The sequence below is a fragment of the Poecilia formosa genome, unplaced genomic scaffold (assembly GCF_000485575.1).
Source record: "Poecilia formosa unplaced genomic scaffold, Poecilia_formosa-5.1.2 Scaffold111, whole genome shotgun sequence".
Classification (NCBI taxonomy): domain Eukaryota; kingdom Metazoa; phylum Chordata; class Actinopteri; order Cyprinodontiformes; family Poeciliidae; genus Poecilia; species Poecilia formosa.
Genome location: NW_006800050.1, coordinates 378,053 through 399,038, shown reverse-complemented (window position 1 = coordinate 399,038; position 20,986 = coordinate 378,053). Strand labels below are relative to the sequence as shown.

The window sequence follows — 20,986 nt, the reverse complement described above, 5'->3', positions numbered from 1 at the left end:
CAGCCCGCGGGCTGTACGTTTGACACCCCTGCTCTAGATAGACGTTGCTGTATGTATTATTGAAGCTGAGACATAAAAAGACAAACACTTTGTGTTGTACTGAACATTTTCCATTATATATATAAAAATATCTTTAATAATTTTTCCCCGATCACAAATAAAAAGTTTCCATTTGCACCAGCCACCTGGGCTGGACAGGTTAAATTTGTATCATTCTTGAGCTGCAGTTTGGGGGGCCACACTTTAGGAACCCCGATTTATAGGAAAGGCAAAGATCTACATTCTCTAGACAAAACACACATATTGTTGTCCCCTTTATAAAAGTCTGATCCACGATGGTTTTGTCTTTGTTTTATAATAACTGTAAAGCTGTTTTTTGATGTCACCTGTGCTTCTAATGTAAGAAATGCACCATTAAAGGTAGGAAAAACAAGAAAAACAACGTGGCTCTTATTTCTTACTATTTTATAGTTACTGAAGACGAAACGGAATTGGCTAACAAGTCCGAAATTAGACGTAAAACTCCCTCAAATCTGAGAAACAGAAGCCGAGTTCCAGTTCTGCCCAACTGCCTCACCTGTGAACGGATCGCCACCACCGATCTGAGCAGGACCCACCACGTGTCCTTTAGTGTTCTCAATAATGAAGTTAGCAACTTGGTCGAGGAACATGGGGCTGAGGTCGTTTCTCTGCAGGAAGTTGTGCGCCACCAGCCAGGGGTCGTCGGTCACGTTGTAAGGCAGCTTCATGGACGGCCCTTCCTCGTTCATGTCGATGGTGAAGACATAGTCGTACTCCTGAGGCCAGAAGGCGACTCGTCAGTCAAAGCTCTGGCAGTCAAAGCTGCCAGCTGCTTTGGCAGCCGAGACGAGCGCTCGGCTGACAAGCGCTCGTCTTGTCAGCCGAGCGCTGACAAGACGGCAGCGCTCGGCTTGTCGTCTTACCTTCCCTTCGTACATGACGCTCTTAGAGGTCTGCTGGTTGGAGCCGCCGACCACGTCCCCGATTTTCACCCAGCGGCCGTCGCTGACGCTCCACTGGTACGCCTCCACCTTCTGTCCGTCTTTGATCAAACGCGTCTGACCGTCGCGATTCCCTGTAATAGATTTAACGTTAATCCAACATGGGTTAAAAAAATAAATAAATAAAAAAATGCACCGATGCCATCTGATAAAAAAATAACATTCCTACCGGGCTCGTTTAGGTGTTCTCTTCCAGGAAGGTCTTCCAGTTTGATGTCTCCGAGATCCCCCGTCTTCGGGTCTATGGTGGCTTTGGAGAGCTCGTCCTCAAAGGCCTGGAGGTCTTCGGCGCTCGCCATGCGGTCCTCGGATTCCGTAAAAATGCGAATAATGCCATCGCTGTGGGCAAAGAGGAAGCAGAAAATAAAACAGAAGAGCAAGTATTAAAAAAAAAAAAACAAACATTCAGAGTGGATTGGATAACACCATTAACATTACCTGGCTCCAACAGCAATGTCGCCGTTGGGCAGAACACAGCAGCACCAGACCGACTGGGCCGGGAAACGGATGGTCTGACAGCACTCCCCTTGTCTCCATATCCTCAACGACCTGTCCTCTCCTGTGCTTATAAAATCTGAGACGAAACCACATCAGCATTAGATTCAGTGTCAGACTGAAGACGTATTTTCATAGCAAGTGCTCCTGGCTTTCTGTTTTCTCTGCTTCACTTCTCTGGACAGAGCAACAGACAACACATTTAATGTGAATGACTTGGTCTGTTCTCTTTGAGTTGTTTTCCCATAGAAAGCATTCCTCGTCCAGAATTACTGCATTTTGTTCTGTGTTTTCACATCGCAAGATTTAAAGTGTTTGATTAAATAAAATCATAGGTGTAACAGGTTTGTGTGAAGCCACACGGCGGATACGATACTCCGCACACTGACAAATTTCACTCACAGACATTCAGATGGGAAATGGGAAATCTCACACCAGAGAATTTTTTTAACACACCACACATACCAGAAACATCTCCTAAAATTATCTTTAGAGTCATTGTGACAATCGGAGCATTCTTAAGATAGTAAGAAATTAGAATCGGGTGAAAAATCGAAATAATCATCTTGCTGTGTGAACCAGAAAACCCCCCACCCCATAGACGATCGCTCGTCTGTCTCCTGCTTGATGGGGATAAATGACGCAATCGCCTAGTATTCCAAAGCTTTTTACCATCCAATTTAATCCAAACAATCTCAAATTGAGATGATAATTCAGGGCCAGTTTGCACGTGAACGGATCCAAATCTCTGAAACATGGATATAGCGAACAAACCTTGACTATCGGGGAAGACGGCAAGGCTGTAGATGTAGTTGGTGTGACTGTAGTAGACCTGTATGCATTCGCCCGTCACCTGCCACCTTCGGATGCTTGTGTCATTGCTGCAGGATAAGAACTCTGTGTTGCTGATGACTGCAAGTCCCCTTACACAATCCTCATGTCCTAAAGTGAAACAGATAAGCTTTCATAAGCATTACACTCCCACGAGGCGCACACCAAACTCTTCGTTTTTCTTCCACTTCATAGTTACGCACCACTTTGCGTTGCTGTATTACATGGTTAAAATAAAATACACTGAATTATTACTTAAGTACTTATTCATGGAACTATATCTTAAAGTTGTGGTGCTCTTCATTGATGTGGTTCCATGTGTCACTTTTAAGCATATTTTTTGAAAAATTGTTCAAATTGTTTGGTGATATCCCGTAATAGAAAAGTCGCTTTCTGAAAACCTTCATTTTTTTAATGACTTATCAACTACATTCCCTTTCTTATCTTACATTAGCATTATTTGGTTCAGCTGGAACAGTTTGGAAAGTTAGTGTTACAAACTCTTTATGTTCTTAACATTTAACTCGCTATATAAAAAACAAACAAATAATGGATTCAGTAGCAAAGCCAAATGTGTATCCTCACGAACAAAGGAAAAAATGAAAATTAACCTAAGAATAATTCAGAAATGTTTCATTTACAACCAAAAATGTGAAAAATTAAAAAGCAGCGGCACTAATTACATATAAAATTGAATTATTCATAAAACTTTATGCTCAGCTATGCTTCTGAGGTGAAATAAAAAGAAAAAAACACACAATGCACCTTTCTAGTAAAAGAAAGATGAAGGTGGCTCGATAAAAGACTCGCCTGTAAACGTTCGCTCACATCGGCCAGCCTTCCAAAGTTTTATGGTCTTATCTGCTGATCCTGAAAGCATGAGGCCTTGTTCAGGTAGGATGGTCACTGCCCAAACAGCCGCAGTGTGTCCCTGTAGAGAGAGAGGGAGAGAGAGAGAGACAGACAGACAGACAGACAGAGAGAGAAAGAGAAAGAGAAAGAGAGAGAGAGAGAGAGAGAGAGATATGAGCTTTCACTTCCAAAGCAAACCTTCAGCAGGCTGTTGTTGGGTCATCTAATATAACAATACAAAAAAATATTGAACAGCTCGATCAGATAAAACTGATCTGCCACTCAAGGATAATTAGGACTTAGTCAGAGATGGGAGAGTTTTAAATATTCAAATCAAAAGGAAATTAAAAAGAACGTATTTGCTTCAAGGATATAAAATATCTCTCCCAGTACTAAATCAACTTTAATCAACTGAGTTTTTCCAGAATATTTTCAATGAATGACTGAGTTTTCAGTGCTTCAATAAAAAACGAAACCTGGAAAATAAAAAATAAAAAAACTTTGCATACCTGCAAAGTCATCATGCACTTCTCGTTGAGCCAGACTTTGGCAGTCGTGTCCCAGGAGCCACTCAAAAGCGTTCCAAATTTCCCAGAGGACAAAGTGCAAACTGAAAAATAAATAAATAAATAAATAAACTTGACTTACAAACTTGAAGTCAGCACGCATTGTCAATGTTCTTGATGCGAACAGATTAGTGAAAACTCACCTGTATTTTTGTGACCTTCCAGGGTGTAGAGGGGCTGCGGCTGGTCCAGAGTAAAAACACAGATGTTGTTATCATTCCCACCGGTGGCAAACAGACCTCGGGGGTACGTTTCACTGGGTGCAATGACGCATACGCAAGATACGAAATTTGAGTGTCCAGACATACAATGCATCTCAGAGAATCCTGTATCTGGGCTGTTGAGAGGAAAGTGACAAAAAAAAAGACACAATTTATAAATAAATCATATTGTAGAACTATTAATTGCTAAAATATAACACATCTTCATTCTGTAAGCAAGTAGTTATCTAGGGGATAACCCATGGATCTGTTGGATGAATACATAAGCTGGTTCTCACATTTCTTTAAAATATTTACAACGTTTTCCCTGGCCATCTGCTGTATGATATGAAAACATTTGGTGCCCCTGGATTTTATTTAAGTGCAACAGAAAAACCCCCCGCTGAACACAAACCATGTTTCAAATCTCTTACACAAAAGAGTTCCTGTATTATTATTTTTGCAAGGTAATGCATTTTCATCAGTGACCACGCCTGAAATGTTAAACCAACGCTATTACACTTAAGTAAAGTGCACAGGCATTCATCTGAGTCTTTAACTTTCTACATTAATAATATCTTTGAAAGCCTCTCCTACATCTAGGCCGGATAAATTGAAAAGTTACTTTTAGAGGCATTATGCCAATACCTTTAGATACGTACATACTTTTATAACCACTTTAGCAGCATTTGTCATGACATGACTAATTAGATCATGACTATTTTGTTCGCATGCCAAGACATAAAAACCAATTTTAAGGCAAATGTCTTAAGTTGTTCGGAACCCAACACTATTATATTCTCACTATTTTATTAACACAGCTTTCGGGGGAATTAGTCCAAATGATATTCACCATCTTTCCTCTCTTCAGAATAATGCATGTTCATGGACCAAAACAAGCGACTAAAGTCAGTTTTATAAATCTGCCATTAGCTGCCCGTACTATTCAGACTCGGGATCATCCACTGAAACGCCGAACTTCTCCAGCAATACCTCGACCACAGACAGGTGCAGCGGAATGAATGACAAAGCTAATTTCAGCGAATGTTAGCTTCCTTGCTAACCGTTACTGAACAAAGAAGGCGATAACATGGAAGCTTATGAGAGGAAGTTTTCTTCTAAATGCTATTTTTAAGTGTCGATGCATTCCTTTGTCCTAAGTTGACTTGTTAGGGGCCGTAAAGTGTTAACTTGGCAGCATAGTTAGCAGCAGGAGGTTAAATGCTAATGCTAGCTACCTGGAGTTCGGTACCCAAACCCTTCCGGTTCGGTCTCTGGACACCGACACGAAAGCTCCCTCTGGAAAAATGGCGGTCGCCAGTCCCCTCACGTCCATCTCGTGGCCAGGGATGGAGCATCTGAGTTTGAACGAGTTGGATGATGCCATGTTTTTTGACAACGACAACAACAAAGTGAAACTATGACACCCGTGTTACAGCTAAGCGGTGTCGCTGTCAACATCCGCCGCTTCTGATTCCGGAAAGGGAACTGTGTCATCACACGCAAACGACTCGGTCTTTCAAAATAAAATGACTATTTTGTTTGTTTTACTTCGTAATTTAATCGCCATTCAATTCAAATACACTTTATTTGTGTTAAAGGGATATCCATGTCGTAGTAACTCATAGTATCCAAGTGCCTTCGAGTCGTGTATGGTGATGCTAGGGGCTGGAAGGATCTCCAGTAGCAGTCATTCATGCAACGATTCTGAAGAAGCCTCTAACTAAAGACTGTTGTTGTATGTCTTATGACCATCATGACATATGAACAGCTCAATATCCGAGTAACAGAGACAATATTCCAAAGTAACATGGTATGAATGACAACAATCCACCTCATTTGCATTTGCCTGTACTTCTTAAATCTCTGTCTGGCCATGTGGTTAAAGCTGGGCAGAGAGACGGGGTCTGAGACATGATTTTTGCCCATCATAATCAATGGAAGAGATGGTTTGAGTTTCCTCCTTGGTCCTGCTCTTTATCCATGATGCCGCCTTTTCAGGTTCTTGGGGTTTTGGGGTCAAAGCTCAGGTAGTATTTCAGCTTTTGTGATGCTAATCAACTGCTCTATATGGCTGCAGAGCAGAACCAAGGACGAAGCTGGAACCATCTCTTCCTTTGATCATAATAGGCAAGAATCATATCCCAAACTGCAGTGTATCCCTGCATGTCTTGTTAATTATACAGCCAGACATAGATTTAAAATAAAATAGATTAGAATTGCTTGCCAACAACCTAAGATGTCATCCAGGACATATTAATGTGGAATAGCGTCTCTGCTGCTTGGATATTATGTTGCTAGCATGTCTTAGTAAAACAGTCTTCAGATTCATTGCAAGATTGACTGCTAATGGAGCTACTTCCTGCCCACAGCATCACAATCCACAACGACTCTTTAAAGATGGATGATGAGTTACAACAATACTTGGGTATTTTTGAATTGAACTGAATCAATTCGCTAAAAACGACATATTTCCCTTCACATTCACATGGGTGAGTATTAGAACAGCATCCATGCCTTTAATTTCCTAACCGTGACTCAACCGGAAGCAGAACTGTTATTGCAGGTAACCAGGACCTGTCCGTCCCACACAGAGTCGGATGAGGAAGTAGCCGCTGGGTAACTACATGCACTCCGCAGGGCGGCGTTAAATCAAAGAAAAACGTAAGTCGTGTTTTCCTGTGTATAATAATATCATCTCTGACACTTCACGGGTTTAATAGTTTATTCTTACGCCATCATAACTGAGTGTAATACCGCTGGGCCCAGCTGTTAGCTATAACATTGTTGGGGTTGAATGGAGCCAAGCCCATCACGGTGTCAGGTGTTATCAGTATGAATGGAGATGGAGGAGGCAAAGCATACAGTGACAACTACTTCTCGGTTAAAAATCCAGCATTTCTACATTTAACTTACTGAAACACATTATGGGCTTCTGCTGTGGTTTTATTCTCTGACCTGAAAAAGATGAGATGAGATTCATTTGTAAATGACTCCCCAAATCTCTGTTTTATTTGACATCTGCCATTCATTTAGACTTAATTTAATAATTGAAAATTATTCAGCAGACTGGACATAGGATTGTTGATTCTGACGCTCATACATGTGTAATAACAGCTGCTATTAAAAGATTGATGTCAAACGTAACAGGTGAAAAATCGAGGTTGTGATATATTTTTATCACTGCGTATATTTTTATTTTTGACTCCTAATATTGCCTAAAGTGTAACAGAAATTTTATTCAATAATCTTCCAATTATTTCCAGTTATGATGTTGAAAACGCCATAAAAACAAATAGCGCTTTTGTATTGTTATTTTGAGTTTTGTTTTTTTCTTTCTTGAGAAAATCGATAAATATCAATACATTTCTAGTGGTCATTGGTTGAGAGGCAGGGTACACACTGGATGGGCCACCAATCCATCACAGGGTAACATACAGGACAAACAGCCATGCACATGCTTTTTTTATCTTAGGACAACGAGAATGATTAACTCTTTATGGGCAACACAGACAAATAGTTTCAGCTACAAGTGAAATGAAGTGAAGCACAAAACGGAAGGAGGCTCAAGCATTTCCTGTAACAAACAATGCAGATCCAACTCCCCTCTTTGGATAGAGGTGACAATGACCCAGAAACCCCACAGGATGGGCTGGGCGGGTCAGTGAAACTCTTTTAAACACTTTGCAAGTATTTGTAAGCCTAAAACTTTCAACCAAAAAGGCCTTTCTTAGAGGAAAGGCCTTTTGTTTAGGAACTAGAGAAAGTCATCTCGGTCTAATCTATCGCGGTGTTAAATGTAATCTCAGGGAAACTTGGTTTGGATTAGTTTCCAGAGGCAGTCAGGACCCAGCGAGCGGGAGCAACAGCAGCAATGAAGCTTCGCCTTCACCTCGTAGTGGATCCGATGGGCTGGCTCTGCATCAGCATGGTGTTTGGGATCTGGCTCTACAACACGTTCTTCGTTCCCAAACTGGTGCTGCTCCCACACTACGACGAAGGGCACATCCCCTGGGCCTTAGTTGTTTGTGAGTGTCGCTGCTTCCACTGAGGATTTCGGTAACGGTCCAGTGAACGGCTCTGGCTCATTAAGCCTCACGTCTGTACGTATCCACAGGTTATTACCTGGCGTCGGCGCTCTGTCTGATGGCACTGTTCCGAGCTTCCACCGCAGATCCCGGCCGTCTTCCTGTGGATCCACATATACCTCACTCTGGTACGGAAAGCCTTTCTTTCTGTGACTCTTTCAGTGTGCCGTGAAGCATTTGCAGCTCTAAACTTCAGATGCATTTGTCTCACAGAGAGAGAACAGTGGGAGTTGTGCAATAAGTGCAACTTGATGAGACCTAAAAGGTCGCACCACTGCAGCCGCTGTGGCCACTGCGTGCGCAGGATGGACCACCACTGCCCCTGGTGAGCCCATATGGTTACTCTGATCTTATTTATTCCCATTAAATGCTTGCTTGACTTTGTCTGGCGTGTTGAAATAGCAGTAAAGGGCCTTCTGTATTTAACAGTCTTCGCAAAACTATTCACACCTTCTTGAAATTTCTCACATGTATTTTATTATTTTACAAGTAAAAATCTTGAAAACTGTTTTTTTTTTTTATCATCTTCTGAGTCAACACTGTGTGGAATCACGTTTTCACTTACGGCTGCAGGTCCTCTGTTATACATCTCTACCAGCAAACTGAGATTGTTGCTCAATCTTCTTTGCAAAATAACTCAAGTTCGCATAGGATTGTTTCTGTCTTATTAACCATCAGCTTTCTACAGATTCTCAGCCTTAATTGGACCATTTTAACTAAAGAATATAATTTGATCTAAGCGCTGAACCTCCACCCCGGTCTGAAGACGTTTCCATCCTCAAACAGATTTCTTTAAGTATTATCTTATATTTAGCTTAGAGCTGGGTGATATGGCTGAAAAACATATCGTAGTATAAGTGTTTCTTGTCAGTTGATAATTTTTCATTAGTGTTTGTTTTAAATATCTGTAAATTTGCCAACCTTTCTTCTCCAGCTGTTGCACGCATTTTCTCCCTTCACTCTTTGCTGCTGTTTATTGTTTTTAAGCAGTTACGAACCGCGCTGGCGAAACCTGAAATTGCTGCCACACAAGTTCCTCAACAGGTCGTTGCTAGGTAACCAAAGAGTGAATGAGTTAGTAGATTAGTATCCTAAAGCCTTTCCTCTGCCTACATCTCCCAAAATGCTTTGTGGTTCTGGATTGGAAGTTCAGTGAAATGATTGAACATTCGATTGGCCGTATTATCAATGGATGCTGATTGCGTGTTTGTTGCTGAGCCGCAGCTCCATCCGTCTCCCCACTAACTGTTATCAGCTTCCCTGTTCCTGCTGACAAAGAGCATACCCACAGTATGATTCTACCTCCACCATGTTTCAAGGTGGCGATGTGTAGTTTTAGTGTGGTGACTAATGAAGTAAAATACAATAGGAAAAGAAATATTCTTTATTGTCTCTCAGTTGAGAAATTCAGGTGTACCAGCAGAATCCCTTCACACAAAGACAGAAAGTATTAAAATTAGAATACCATATTTTCCGCACTATAAGGCGCACCTAAAAACCTTCAATTTCCTCAACAGCCGACAGTGCGCCTTATAATCCGGTGCGCCTTATATATGGACCAATATTGAGCCACAACAGGTCTAGCAACTACGGTAAGCAGCCGCCGACTTCATTTTCGTCCGTAGAAGCGCGCGGTGCATGCTGGGATAGTTGTCAGAACGCTGGTTTGTAATTATTAATAAAGTTTGACTGACCTATCTACCTACCGACCATCCAGAATCAGGTCGTCTGCACGTCATTTAGCACCACGTTCTCCATGAACATGCTGTGCGCGAACGGAGAAGGGTGGCCATCGTCCGGCCACGCCCCGGCCCAGTCAGAAGGCTCTCCTCGCCAACCGGAGTCGGACTGTTTTGTTAACATTCCGTTTTAGTGCAGCTCCATCTAGTGGATGGATAACGTAACTCCAGCTTCTACTGTAGCGTCTATTCTATGCGCCTTATATATGAAAAAAGTTTTAAAATAGGCCATTCATTGAAGGTGCGCCTTATAATCCGGTGCGCCTTATAGTGCGGAAAATACAGTATATGAAAACTAAAATCATAGTTTGATCACAATTTGACCGTTGCAACTGCCTGTACTCGTGCAACCCCATAAGTGATCCCTTTCACACCCAGTTTGAAGGTTCCAGTGCCTTTCAAATTGGATCCATTCATTTCCCGTCTCCGTTCTGCATGTGTATTAGATTTGCCCCGGTTTTGTATTTTTGTGGATTCTTTTTGTACATTACTTTCAAATTTTTCTCTTGTGTATTGGCGAAAATCAAAAGCACAAACTTCACACACATAAAAGGAGAGCTGATGCTTGAAACTTGAAACTTGTTTTTTTCTTCTTCTTGAGGTGGCAGGGTGCCGACCAGCCTCACTGTCTCCTCTCTGATGATGTCGTCCAGGAATACATCCATCCCTACTTTCAGAAAAGTTCAAACCCTTACTCTGGTTTCCTGTCTTGCAGGATCAATAACTGTGTGGGAGAAGACAACCACTGGCTCTTCCTGCAGCTGTGTTTTTACACTCAGGTCCTCAGCTTATTCACACTGGTGCTGGACTTTTGCCAGTACTATTATTTCCAGCCCCTGACAAGACTAGACCAGGTGAATTGATGCGTTTGCATTCTTGCCAATATCTGGAAGTAGCTTTAACTTGTACATGAATTATAGTCAAACAGAGCTTCAAGAAAGAAAAACAGAAAAGCTGGAGTTGTTTATTGTATTTACTGTTTTTTTTCTTTTGTTTTGTTTTTTCTCCCCTTTCAGGAAAAGTTTACGACACGTCATGAACTGGCTCTGCTGCGAGTTTCAGCGCTCATGGGCGTGGTCATGTTCGGTGGCATGTCGAGCTTGTTTTACGCGCAGATGGCTGGCATCCTCTCTGTGAGTACTTTCAGGACAGTAAACTGCTGCTGCTCTGACGTTGCCTTTTCCTTTTATTATATTACTCTACATACAGCAGCCTGCAATATTGATGGCATCCTGGTGACGGTGTGTACATATTGACTTGGTGACCCCAACATGACCTTGTTGTCCTTAGAGGTTTTGATTGAATATTAACTTCCTTGTATCCTTGTCCAGCTGTGTTCTTCACTGCTCCAGTTGCTTTAATTTTTGATCCTACTGAAAAATACGAGCAACCAGCCACCCACATTTAAAAACACAAGGCTACTACTTTTTAGTGATACATTGAAATAAATAATCATATATAATTTCTTTTATTTTTTGCAGGATATGACCACTATTGAGAAAATGTCTCAGTTCTCCAGTGAAACGTGAGTCTGTTTTTTGTTTTGTTTGTTTGTTTTTTTATCTCAGATGGTTGCAGCTTGAAATTCATGCAAGTAAAAAGAGGCTCCTGTCATGAACATCATTCAAATCATCAGGTTCTATATTATTGTGTCCTCTGGTTGTTTTAAACCTCATTGTGTAGAAACATATCAGGCTCCAGGAGTTCATATCATATGTACATTCATAGAGTAAATGATTTTATGAATCAAAAAACGTGCTTCAAAGGACCTGCAGTATATATAGAATCTATATTTCAGGACTCATCCAAGTTTAAGTTGGCTTTATAGTCCAAAAAGGAAAAGGCTGTGGGGATTTTATGCTTTTTACAATAAAGGTTGTGTTAAGAAGATTAATGTTGGTTTTTATTAGATGTTATCTGTTCAAGAGAAGATATTGAAACAAATAAGTTGAAATTTTGCCAATGTGAATGTTTAGGATTTTGAGTTCTTCAGCGCTTTGTTATCAGAATCAGACAAGTTTATGTGCATAAACAAGGAGTTTGACTTCAGTTTCCCATCCTCACACTGCACAGATATTAAATGTAAATACATAAACATTAAATATGATTAAAAACCAGCTAAAGAACACTGCCAGGTTTTCCCCTCTGTGCATTTTAAGCCTGGTGAGCCACCAGTCTTAAAATTAATGCCGTCCCCGATGCCGTGCCGCCCTGGGTGGGGAGCTAAGTTTCTCAAAAAGCAGCCACCGGCTGTAATACGTAAAACAAAACTTCCAAATGCTTTAAGGTGATGTATTTTTCTGCTTAGATATGGGACAAAAAGATCGTGGCAGTGGGCGCTCGCTGAGGTTTGTGGCACTCGCTGGAAACTTCTGTGGTTCCTCCCGCTGCGCAGCAGGCAGCCGCTTCACGGCGGCCACCACTACCGCAGCCACGTGTAGCTCTGCGGCTCGACATTCCCCTTCCTGCCTGCACTTTCGGTAGAAGTTGCTACAGTCAAACACTCCACATACTCCTAAAACGAATCTGTCTGCACACCTTCACCGCCCTCTGCTGCACTACGAGAGCCGGGCAGCGGACACTTTACTTTTGTGTTGTTTTGTTCTGGTTTTTTGCTTGGTTTTATTCAGTTTCTCTCCAGGAACAGGGTCACAAACACTGTTTTGGAAGGACGGAGAAATGTTTTGATCACTGTGACTGCTATTTTTTAGCATCTGGAAACCACCTTTAATGGTTATTTACACAACGGGGATGGAAGCAGTGGGACATCTCTCAGGTTACGTCATAAAGAGCCTTCACCAGTAATTAACTACAGACAGAATAACTACAAATCTGTTAGAAGTGTTTGATTTTTTTTCTTTTTTTGTATAAAGTTTGTGCCTTGTTTTTGTTTTTGGTACTTTTTATTTACCAAATTTTAGAAAAGGGTCTGAAGTATGACTACCTTCTAATGATTTGTGAATGTTTTCTTTGATTGTTTTACTATGGTTTTAACTACAATGTGTGTATTTTTTAGGATCATAATGCCACTGATACCTTTCGATCTAGAGATGTCATATGACTGCTGAGAGCACTAACGCAAAAACAAGCTAATATAATCACTCCTCGATAGTGACTTTCATAGTTAATCCTGCTGTTAAATATGAGTTTAATATTTACTAATTAGTAGTTGATGTTTGCTGTATATTATTTGTCAGATTATGCTGATGGAGATACCTTGAGTCATGAAGAGTTCAAGTTCCACTCATGAGAGATAACAAAAATCTGTCTCTGATGCAGTCATGGGAATAATTAAGTACACTCATTGCATAATTTATTAGCTTGTAGAACCACCATTAGCAGCAATACCCTGACTTTATCAGTCACTCAGCATCAGTCCACTGAGGATTGTAGCCCTTATTTATGGCTCATCCACAACGCCATATCAATTAGGTTGAGGCCAATAACCATAGCAACACATTGATTCTTATTGCCTAATTGGCTAATGTCTCTATCTGTCCGACCTTTAGCTGTTGGACAGATAAAACTTTGGCATACAGAGGAGTTCAGGGTTACTGTGGCTACCAAACAAGCCCAAATCATTGCTCTGATTGTCGTATGGTATGGTTGTATGTATGGTATTTTTATCAGTGTGGCGCTGATTGTTATGGTCAACTATCTCTGCTTTAATCTCGATCATGTCTTGTGGTTTGCACCATTTTTACCATTCCCTGCATGAACTTTTAACACTTCACACACAAAGTGATGGTTGGAGAATCTGCAACTGAGCTCTTGTTTTGTTTTTGTTCATTCCTCTGAGAGTGAAAAGTCTGAAATTGAACGTTTTCTGAGATGTCCAATCATAGGAGAACTGTCAACTGACTTAAAAGAATTTCCACTCTGAATAATATTTATCTCTGTAGAATGAGGAGCTTTAAATTATCTGGAAGTGTCTCTATAATCCTTCTGAGGTTGAGTGATTGAAGTAGATTGCTGATGACTTTGGTCCTTGTCATTGTGTTAAAGGGGCAGTATTATGTAAAATCATCTTTTTTTTTTTTTTTTTAGCTTTACTTCATGTTATAATCATATTCCCCCATCAAAAACATACCTGGAGGGTTACTTTGATTCTTTCATGCATGTTTGAGAAATCCTTGAATCTCCCATGGCAACCATTCAGCTATGTAACACGTGTAGTCTCACTGAGTGACGTCTTTTCTACGCAATTTCCCTATTCAGCTCCTCCAGACTAGCGGCAGCAGCAGTTAGCAAACAGCTAGTGGAAGTATGAGTCTGTGCAGTGCTGCTAAACACATTGTAATGAGTGTCAGGAAGAGCAGGATCTTCTTAAAGAGACATGGACCCAATTTCAAGGTGTTCAATTGCAAAGTCAAATTTATTTTAAGTAATTTTAGGTATTTTAAGCATTCTTCATAACAACAAATGGTAAGATATTTACTTTATTGTGCTATAAAATGGCACTATGTACCTGGAAAAGACATAATACTGCCACTTTAACACAGACCTGTGTTCTCCAACAAGAAACCCATGCTTTTATAGAGGCGGTCAGACTTGCTGATGATCAGTTGCAATTTCAAAACGGCACCTTACTGCTACTTTTTCTCTAAAATCTAAAACAAGCATCACACTAATACTTAGATTTTTCCCTTGATTGTGCTGACAGTTATGGAAACTTTATTTCTTCCACCTGTGTAGGTTAAGTCAGTGTGACACGTCAGTTTGCTGGTGAATAGATAGAAGAAATACAGTCATTTTCACATTCAAAGAATAAATATACTGACCACATTGGTAATCCGTTATTTTAAATCAACTTGCTGTATTGACCATAGCACTTACAATACAGAGGATTGGTACAAATAGTTTTCCTGTGGATTTTGAGACATGATATTTGAGCCCTGTAGCTTATTTTTTCTGAATGTTTTTAATTTATAAGTGCATATTTATATCTCTGATAGGGAAGCTCACAGATTAGTATTGTTATATACAGACAAAGCAGGAACTATACATTTGCTTCTAAAAACAGGCATATGGAGGAAAGAAATTATCCAAATTAGCAGAGCAAACCATAGCATACTGTCTAAAATACAAATGATATCAATTTCCAACACTTTGTTACTAGACATTCATAGAATGAATGTTTCTAGCAAAAGTGAAGGACTGCCAGTTCAGTTCCAATTCAGAACAAAAGTAATCTCAGTTCAATATGATTCAGTTTTATATAATCCAAACCCATTCTGCTCAGTCTAAATTATTCAAGTGAAGCCCATTTGATTCTTTGTAGGCAGGGATTTGTTGTTGATTTATTTTTGTTGTTGTTCTGCTTTCTTTTTTAAAATTTTTTAGGTGCTATGTGGCTTGATATTCAACAGTCCTATTCCTATTAAGAACTGTTTTCTACTACCTAAAGTCACCTTTAAAAAATTGTGATAGAGATTGAATTCATGCGTTTGCCTTTGAAAATAGGATTTTATGATTGTCAGAAAACGACTGGACTTTTGAGGCTAACGGAAAACAACAAGAAGTTTTGTGCTAAGATTTCTGTTCAGTCTTAACACTTAGCTAACTGTTCTGTGCTAACAGTTTGCTAACTGTGCCTTGCTTACAACTTGGTGTTCTATTCTCGCACTAAGCTAACTATTCTTTTTGCTTATTCTTAGCTAAGAGTTCTGTGCTAACACTTGGCTAACATTTGCATTGTAAAACAGAGCTAACTTCCCTGTGGACAGCTGCTCTTCTTTCTAACACTTAGCTAAAAGTTCTGTGCTAACATTTGGCTAACATTTGCATTGTAACAAAGAGCTAATAACTGTTCCTTCTGAATATTTAGCTTACTGTTGCGGTCTGACAGTTTATAAATTGTTCTGTGCTAAACTTACCTAACTATCTTATGCTAACATTTAGCCATCTGTTTAAAAACAGGAAAGGTATCTCATTGTAATGAGAAACTTTCTTGTTTTAGCTTGTTAAAATGTGTTTTATGTTTTAACAAGATTTTCTATCTCAATAAAACCAAAATATGTTCTAGTCATAACAGTAAATTTCCAACAGTGCAGGGTGTTTGAGTTTCATTTAGAGAAACCAGTGAAAAGATGGAGAGTGAGAGGAAAACCTTTATGCCTTTGTAAGAAGTGGTAATCTGTCAGCTACGTATTTTTGTAAGTTGTTGAAATGAGAAAGTCGACTCGTTATAATGAGAAATAAAACCTCATTCCGTGAAAACGAGTTTTGTATCTCGTTATGACAGTAAACTTTTTTGCTTTAATAAGACACTGCTCCTGAATTTATATCCTAGCCCTGGCAGTTAAATGCTCCTGTACTTTCGTGCTAACAGCTAGCATCAAAATGTTGCAAATGCATGTTTTTTGCAGTTTAGGCAGTGGTGTTTGCTCTGCTAACATTGTATAATTTATTTATGATTGTTTTGTTATATCTGTTTGAAACTGCTGGAGACCTTACTGATTTAATTAGAGAAATATGTAATGTCATAGTTATACTAGCTTTGTGTGAGCAAGTTTTTCTGAAAAACCTGTATGTAAACAAAGCCTATTGTGTGTGGAGAGAATACTATATTGTCCAAGTAGTTTTAAGTGCCTGTCTAGGCCACCTCTTTTTTTTTGTTTTACGTTTTTTTTTTTTTTTTGCCATCACTGCACACTCCACACCGACCAAAGATCTGGGAAAATGTTGCAATAGTCAGCAAGCATTTATTAAATGCATGTTTCACCAAGTTTTTGATGGTAGCGGTTCAATAATATGCACTGAATTTTATGCTAGCACACAGTCTGTTTTAAAGTGAAGACTTAATTTTAAAAGAGAGATACATTTTTAAAATGAGTCCTCACTGTAGGTATTTGTTGAATTTTTTCCGGTTTGAATTTGCATGAGCGTGGTTTCATATGTTTGCTCATCGGTTTTTGTAGCTCATGTTCGGGTTCTTGGATGTTTGGAAATTTTTTATCATGATTTTAGGTGTTTGGGGAGGCAATGCAAGGGAAAATGTATGTTTGATTTTTTTTTTAAGTTGTTTTGTTTTCCTTATTTGGTTTGAAATTTTTGAAGCAATAAGCATTGTTTGTTCATAATTTTGCTTTGACCGTTAAACTTTATTTTTTTTGTATTATTATGTTTACATTCTGGCCGATGAATCTGAACCTGTGTCTGACCTTTAATGATGGCTGCCAAGCTTAACATTACAAGTCACCGCCTTGCACTGCGTCGCTCTCAATTGTAGACGTGAATATTTCCACGAGGCAGCTGTTACTTGGCATCTCGCAGGAGATTGGAGTTTGGACTTTTTGAATTTTTTTTCACTTTGGTCTTTTTATGTTTCTCAATGTTTTGTGTTCAAACCTTGTTTTGTTCTAAGTCAGACCTCAAACACTGGAACATTTGTTTTGTGAACGTGTTACCAGTTACCTTTCTGTTTATAAAGTCTTATAAAAAGTTGCCAACTTATTGCGCTGAAAATTGTGATTATAGCAAATATATAGGTATTCATATTTGAATAAATTACATTCTGAATATGTTTGTCTGTTGCTTTTTTTGTTGTTTTACAGTATGTAATCTTTATTTACAATTTTGTGCAACATATTTGCAACTAACAGATTCCCCCCCACCCCCAAATTAAAGTTTCAGATTATCAGACAAATGTCAATACCAAAAAGATTAGCTGAGTGAAAACAGAAAAGCAGTTCTTAAACATTATTAGTATTATTAAAAGAAAAAGCTACATGGCATTAGGTACAATTATGATTAGTGTGGAGAAGTCCAAGTGGTATGAATACTTTTGCAAGGCAATGATTTAATGTAAATGTGGGTATAATATTAGTTTCAATCACACATTTTTTCTAAGAAGCATTATCACATTATAGGGTGAATCTTAAAAACAAAATGTGTCAAATGTTCTGGGAAAAATCTTTCTCAATAATTTCACTTGGATCTATAAATGAGGAACATTTTCCCTTTTTCAATATCACATAAAAAATGCAACTGAAATTAAAGAATAACAAAAAAAAAAAAAGAAAAGAAGCCAACTGAATTGTCTTTGGCACCTTTACCTTATGAAAGATATGAGGATTAATCGAGAGGAAAGATTTATTAACTAAAACATGCTTCTTTTTTTAAACAAAAATAATTAGCATGAATGTTGCAGAAGTGGCCTGAGGCGTCGGTTCAGCCGTCTCTAATCGGTCATTGTCCCGAAAGCATGTTTTAAGTCTCAGCGATGCGTGCCAAATGTGTGCACGATCCGTGAACACAATCCAAGTGTCCTGTCTAACATGGTTTTATGCTTTTGACATAGTCTGACCCAAACACACACACACACACACACACACTCATTGTGCCACCCTCGGCAAACTCGATTGTCCCCAATTGTTCTCAGCTTGAAGGAGGTCATGACACCGCAGCGTGATTGTGGAGGACGGGATCAGTTCATCGCTGGTGACTTTTGTGTTTATCATCCAAGGTTTGAGTCATTATACGCGGTTTGACTTTGCCTAATAGCTCCCAATTATTATTAATAATATTTTTAGAAAGACCACAAGTGGAAGTCGCGTCTTTAAAATGGTTAATAAATGACTTTCTGCAACAAAAGAGGCTCTTGTGAGCTTGCTGGGGTTTCAATAAGGGTTGATGTCACAAAAACATGGGGTTTCTAACAAAACTGCACACATGTAATTTGTCAGCTTTGTCTCTCATGATGGCGTTGAAGGGACCCAGTGTAGATAATAGCGGTCTGCTGCAGTCTGCTTCTAATCTGTTGTAATGGTTGGGTCTGCTGGGCTAATTAGATAAATTACCACCTGCTCTTTCTGTCATCTATGACATCTGGCTGAACAAAAGAAAAATAATTAGCCACATGCCTAATAAACAGCTATGCCTCCAACAGTTACATCTCAGTTCATGTTTACCTGTCTGGGATTGGAGTTCTGCGGCTTGGTCTGCTTTACTGCTATTTTGCTGAGCTTAGACTCGGATTAAAGTCTCCGACTTCATTATTGGGTCGCTAGCCATCAGGCGCGTGATTATTTAGCGATTTCTGTCCATGACGGCCATAGAGCCTGTAAAAAGTGGGCTCTACCTCCAGAGCAGAATATGCTTTGCTTAGGTGTCTTTCTCACATTAAAATCCTTCAACCTTCCTTAAATCTGGAAATATTCTGACATCAAAAGTCTTAAAGGTTGCATTTTAATTTTCTTTCACACATGGTAACCGGTTGAACGTGTCTTCACCCTAATAAAGGCGTAATTGGATTCATTAGACCTCAGCAGGCCCCGTTCGTGGCAGGCGTCAGATGGGTTCCTCCGTTTTGCAGCTCCGCATGCTGAACTTCCTTCAAATCGATTGCCCTATTGATTTTCAAATACCGTGTCATTTTAGAAAGGTGAAATCCAATTAAAAGTTGAAGTTAAAACAGCTAATCCAATCAAGACGATGAAATGCATCGATTCCAACCTTAAAATCAATGTCGCGGGCCGCTCTCATGCAGGGACTGAAACATTTTCCATTTTGCTCCCCTGAAAGAACGAGGCACACACCGACAGCCGGAGAATGCATCTAAGTTTTTATTTTCTTTTTAATAAGTGATTCAAGTAAACAAATGATTTCACCTGTAAAATCTTTGATTTGTTCTTTTTTTGTTTGGATTCTTTTTATGTTTTATGGTGACAATAACAGTGCTGCCGACTTGTTTTACTGTTTGTGGTGTACATGAACATTGCATTAAACTATGCTAACATATATTTGATAAAGTAATCGGGTTTATGCATTTCCCTGTTAGTCAAACAATCAATCTGATGTGATTTTTTTTTCTTTTCCCACTCGATTCCCTCAGTTATTATCGAATAAAGAAAAGAAAAATGTTAGTTTGAGTTTTTTCTTTGCCCTGTAATTTGTTTCTATTGGCTCTCTTTTATCTTTGGACGATAGTTTCTTCCAGATCTTTTTGATGTCGACACAACCAGGTAACTTCCACCTCCTCACAGCTGTTTGGACCGATGACCTCTGAATCTACCGTTGTTTAGAAATGGCTCTATAAGACATTCCCAACTTGTGTGAATCTGCAGTTCTCCATCTTAGATCACCACTCAAAATTTGTGTCCTGAAATGTTCCAATGAGTACTTTTGAATAAATCCACTTTTACACAGGCAATCGTGGTCACCAATAGACCATGAGCTTGGTCAAGTTAAAAGACTTTCAACAACCTTTGGCGTCCGTCTATACCCACTTATCCTCCCAGGATTGTGAAATACCCACAATAAATTTAAACGAGCACACTGGAAAAAGAGCTATTCAAATAAATCAGAAAGTCTCCACAAATTGATAGAAAATGTGCTTGTAAACGTCTGACCACAACTTTATTTCTAAAGTAAAGAAACACTTTCTTTAATTCGATTCAGCCTTTGTGCCCTCTCATTTCAACCATGTGTGATTACATATGCTAAGTTACTTTTTCCAAGTCCGCCCACAGTCGTTGTGGGGAAATCCAGCTGCCACCGAGCGGCCGGGCTGAGGAGGATTGGAATGCAGCAGGAGAGAAAAACTCTTTTCAGATAACATTTATGTGGACACGCAAAAGCTGCTTAGTTCACAGAAAGGAAAAAAACACAGCTGGACACAGAGGGTCCTAACATGGTGCCCCCCTCCCACCCCGTCTGAACAAACACTTTTACAGATGCCTTCTGTTAATATTATATTACAGAAGACGTTTACCGTATTTTTTCGGACTATAAGCCGCTACTTTTCCCCTACGCTTTGAACAATGCAGCTTGTAGCCCGGTGCGGCTTTTCTGTGGATTTTTCTTCAACCACCAGGGGGCGTTTTAGCAGGAAGTGAATCATTGGAAGTCAAAATTGGAAATCAAAGAAGAAAGGCTAATTTTCATTTAGAACAACCACATGCTAGCAGCAGGCACGACGGAGAAATTTCTTCAAACTCATGATGTGGCTTTTAAGTTAAATGTTATTGATCTGCCAGTACAGGAGGGAAATAGAGGAGCTGCACGTAAACTCACCGTGAACGAAACCCTGGGTCGGCGTTGGAGACAGAGGGCTGCCCTCTGCTATGTCCTTGAGCGCCGTGCTGAGGTGTTCTTACAAATTCAGGTTTTTACATTTTCGCTACATTACAGCTACAAACGTCACTATATTCTCTTTGGGAGGAATCGACTTTTTGGGGGGCAAAATGAATG

At 39.6% G+C, this 20,986-nt stretch overlaps 2 protein-coding genes across 3 annotated transcripts in view; one reads left to right on the top strand and one right to left on the bottom strand.

Moving 5' to 3' along the window:
- The window catches only part of plaa (phospholipase A2-activating protein), an 8,691-nt gene extending 3,225 nt beyond the window's left edge, over window positions 1-5,466 (bottom strand). Inside the window, exons 1-9 of one of the 2 annotated variants that reach the window (XM_007559907.2) lie at window positions 5,205-5,466; window positions 3,910-4,106; window positions 3,710-3,810; window positions 3,159-3,279; window positions 2,292-2,459; window positions 1,461-1,596; window positions 1,192-1,361; window positions 945-1,096; window positions 578-797 (exon numbers count right to left, since the gene is read on the bottom strand). In XM_007559907.2, coding sequence (XP_007559969.1) covers window positions 578-797; window positions 945-1,096; window positions 1,192-1,361; window positions 1,461-1,596; window positions 2,292-2,459; window positions 3,159-3,279; window positions 3,710-3,810; window positions 3,910-4,106; window positions 5,205-5,353 — 1,414 coding nt within the window. In that variant the 5' untranslated portion in view covers window positions 5,354-5,466. The remainder of the gene's footprint in view (window positions 1-577; window positions 798-944; window positions 1,097-1,191; window positions 1,362-1,460; window positions 1,597-2,291; window positions 2,460-3,158; window positions 3,280-3,709; window positions 3,811-3,909; window positions 4,107-5,204) is intronic. The other variant, XM_007559908.2, reaches the window with a different exon arrangement.
- Window positions 5,467-6,523: 1,057 nt separating this feature from the next.
- zdhhc21 (zDHHC palmitoyltransferase 21) lies at window positions 6,524-17,317 on the top strand. Its single transcript, XM_007559906.2, has 8 exons — window positions 6,524-6,630; window positions 7,796-7,994; window positions 8,084-8,182; window positions 8,268-8,379; window positions 10,509-10,647; window positions 10,810-10,926; window positions 11,275-11,318; window positions 12,102-17,317. Exons 2-8 carry the CDS (start codon window positions 7,841-7,843, stop codon window positions 12,232-12,234), a joined length of 798 nt encoding a protein of 265 aa, XP_007559968.1. The 5' UTR covers window positions 6,524-6,630; window positions 7,796-7,840; the 3' UTR covers window positions 12,235-17,317.
- The last annotated feature ends 3,669 nt before the right edge of the window (window positions 17,318-20,986 follow it).

What these genes read in the sequence shown, in the direction of transcription:
- zdhhc21 (XM_007559906.2), top strand. Translation starts at nt 7,841, where the DNA reads ATGAAGCTTCGCCTTCACCTCGTAGTGGATCCGATGGGCTGGCTCTGC. An exon ending in ATGGACCACCACTGCCCCTG is followed by an intron (nt 8,380 to 10,508) that starts GTGAGCCCATAT and finishes CCTGTCTTGCAG; the next exon opens with GATCAATAACTGTGTGGGAG. An exon ending in TCTCAGTTCTCCAGTGAAAC is followed by an intron (nt 11,319 to 12,101) that starts GTGAGTCTGTTT and finishes TTTTCTGCTTAG; the next exon opens with ATATGGGACAAAAAGATCGT.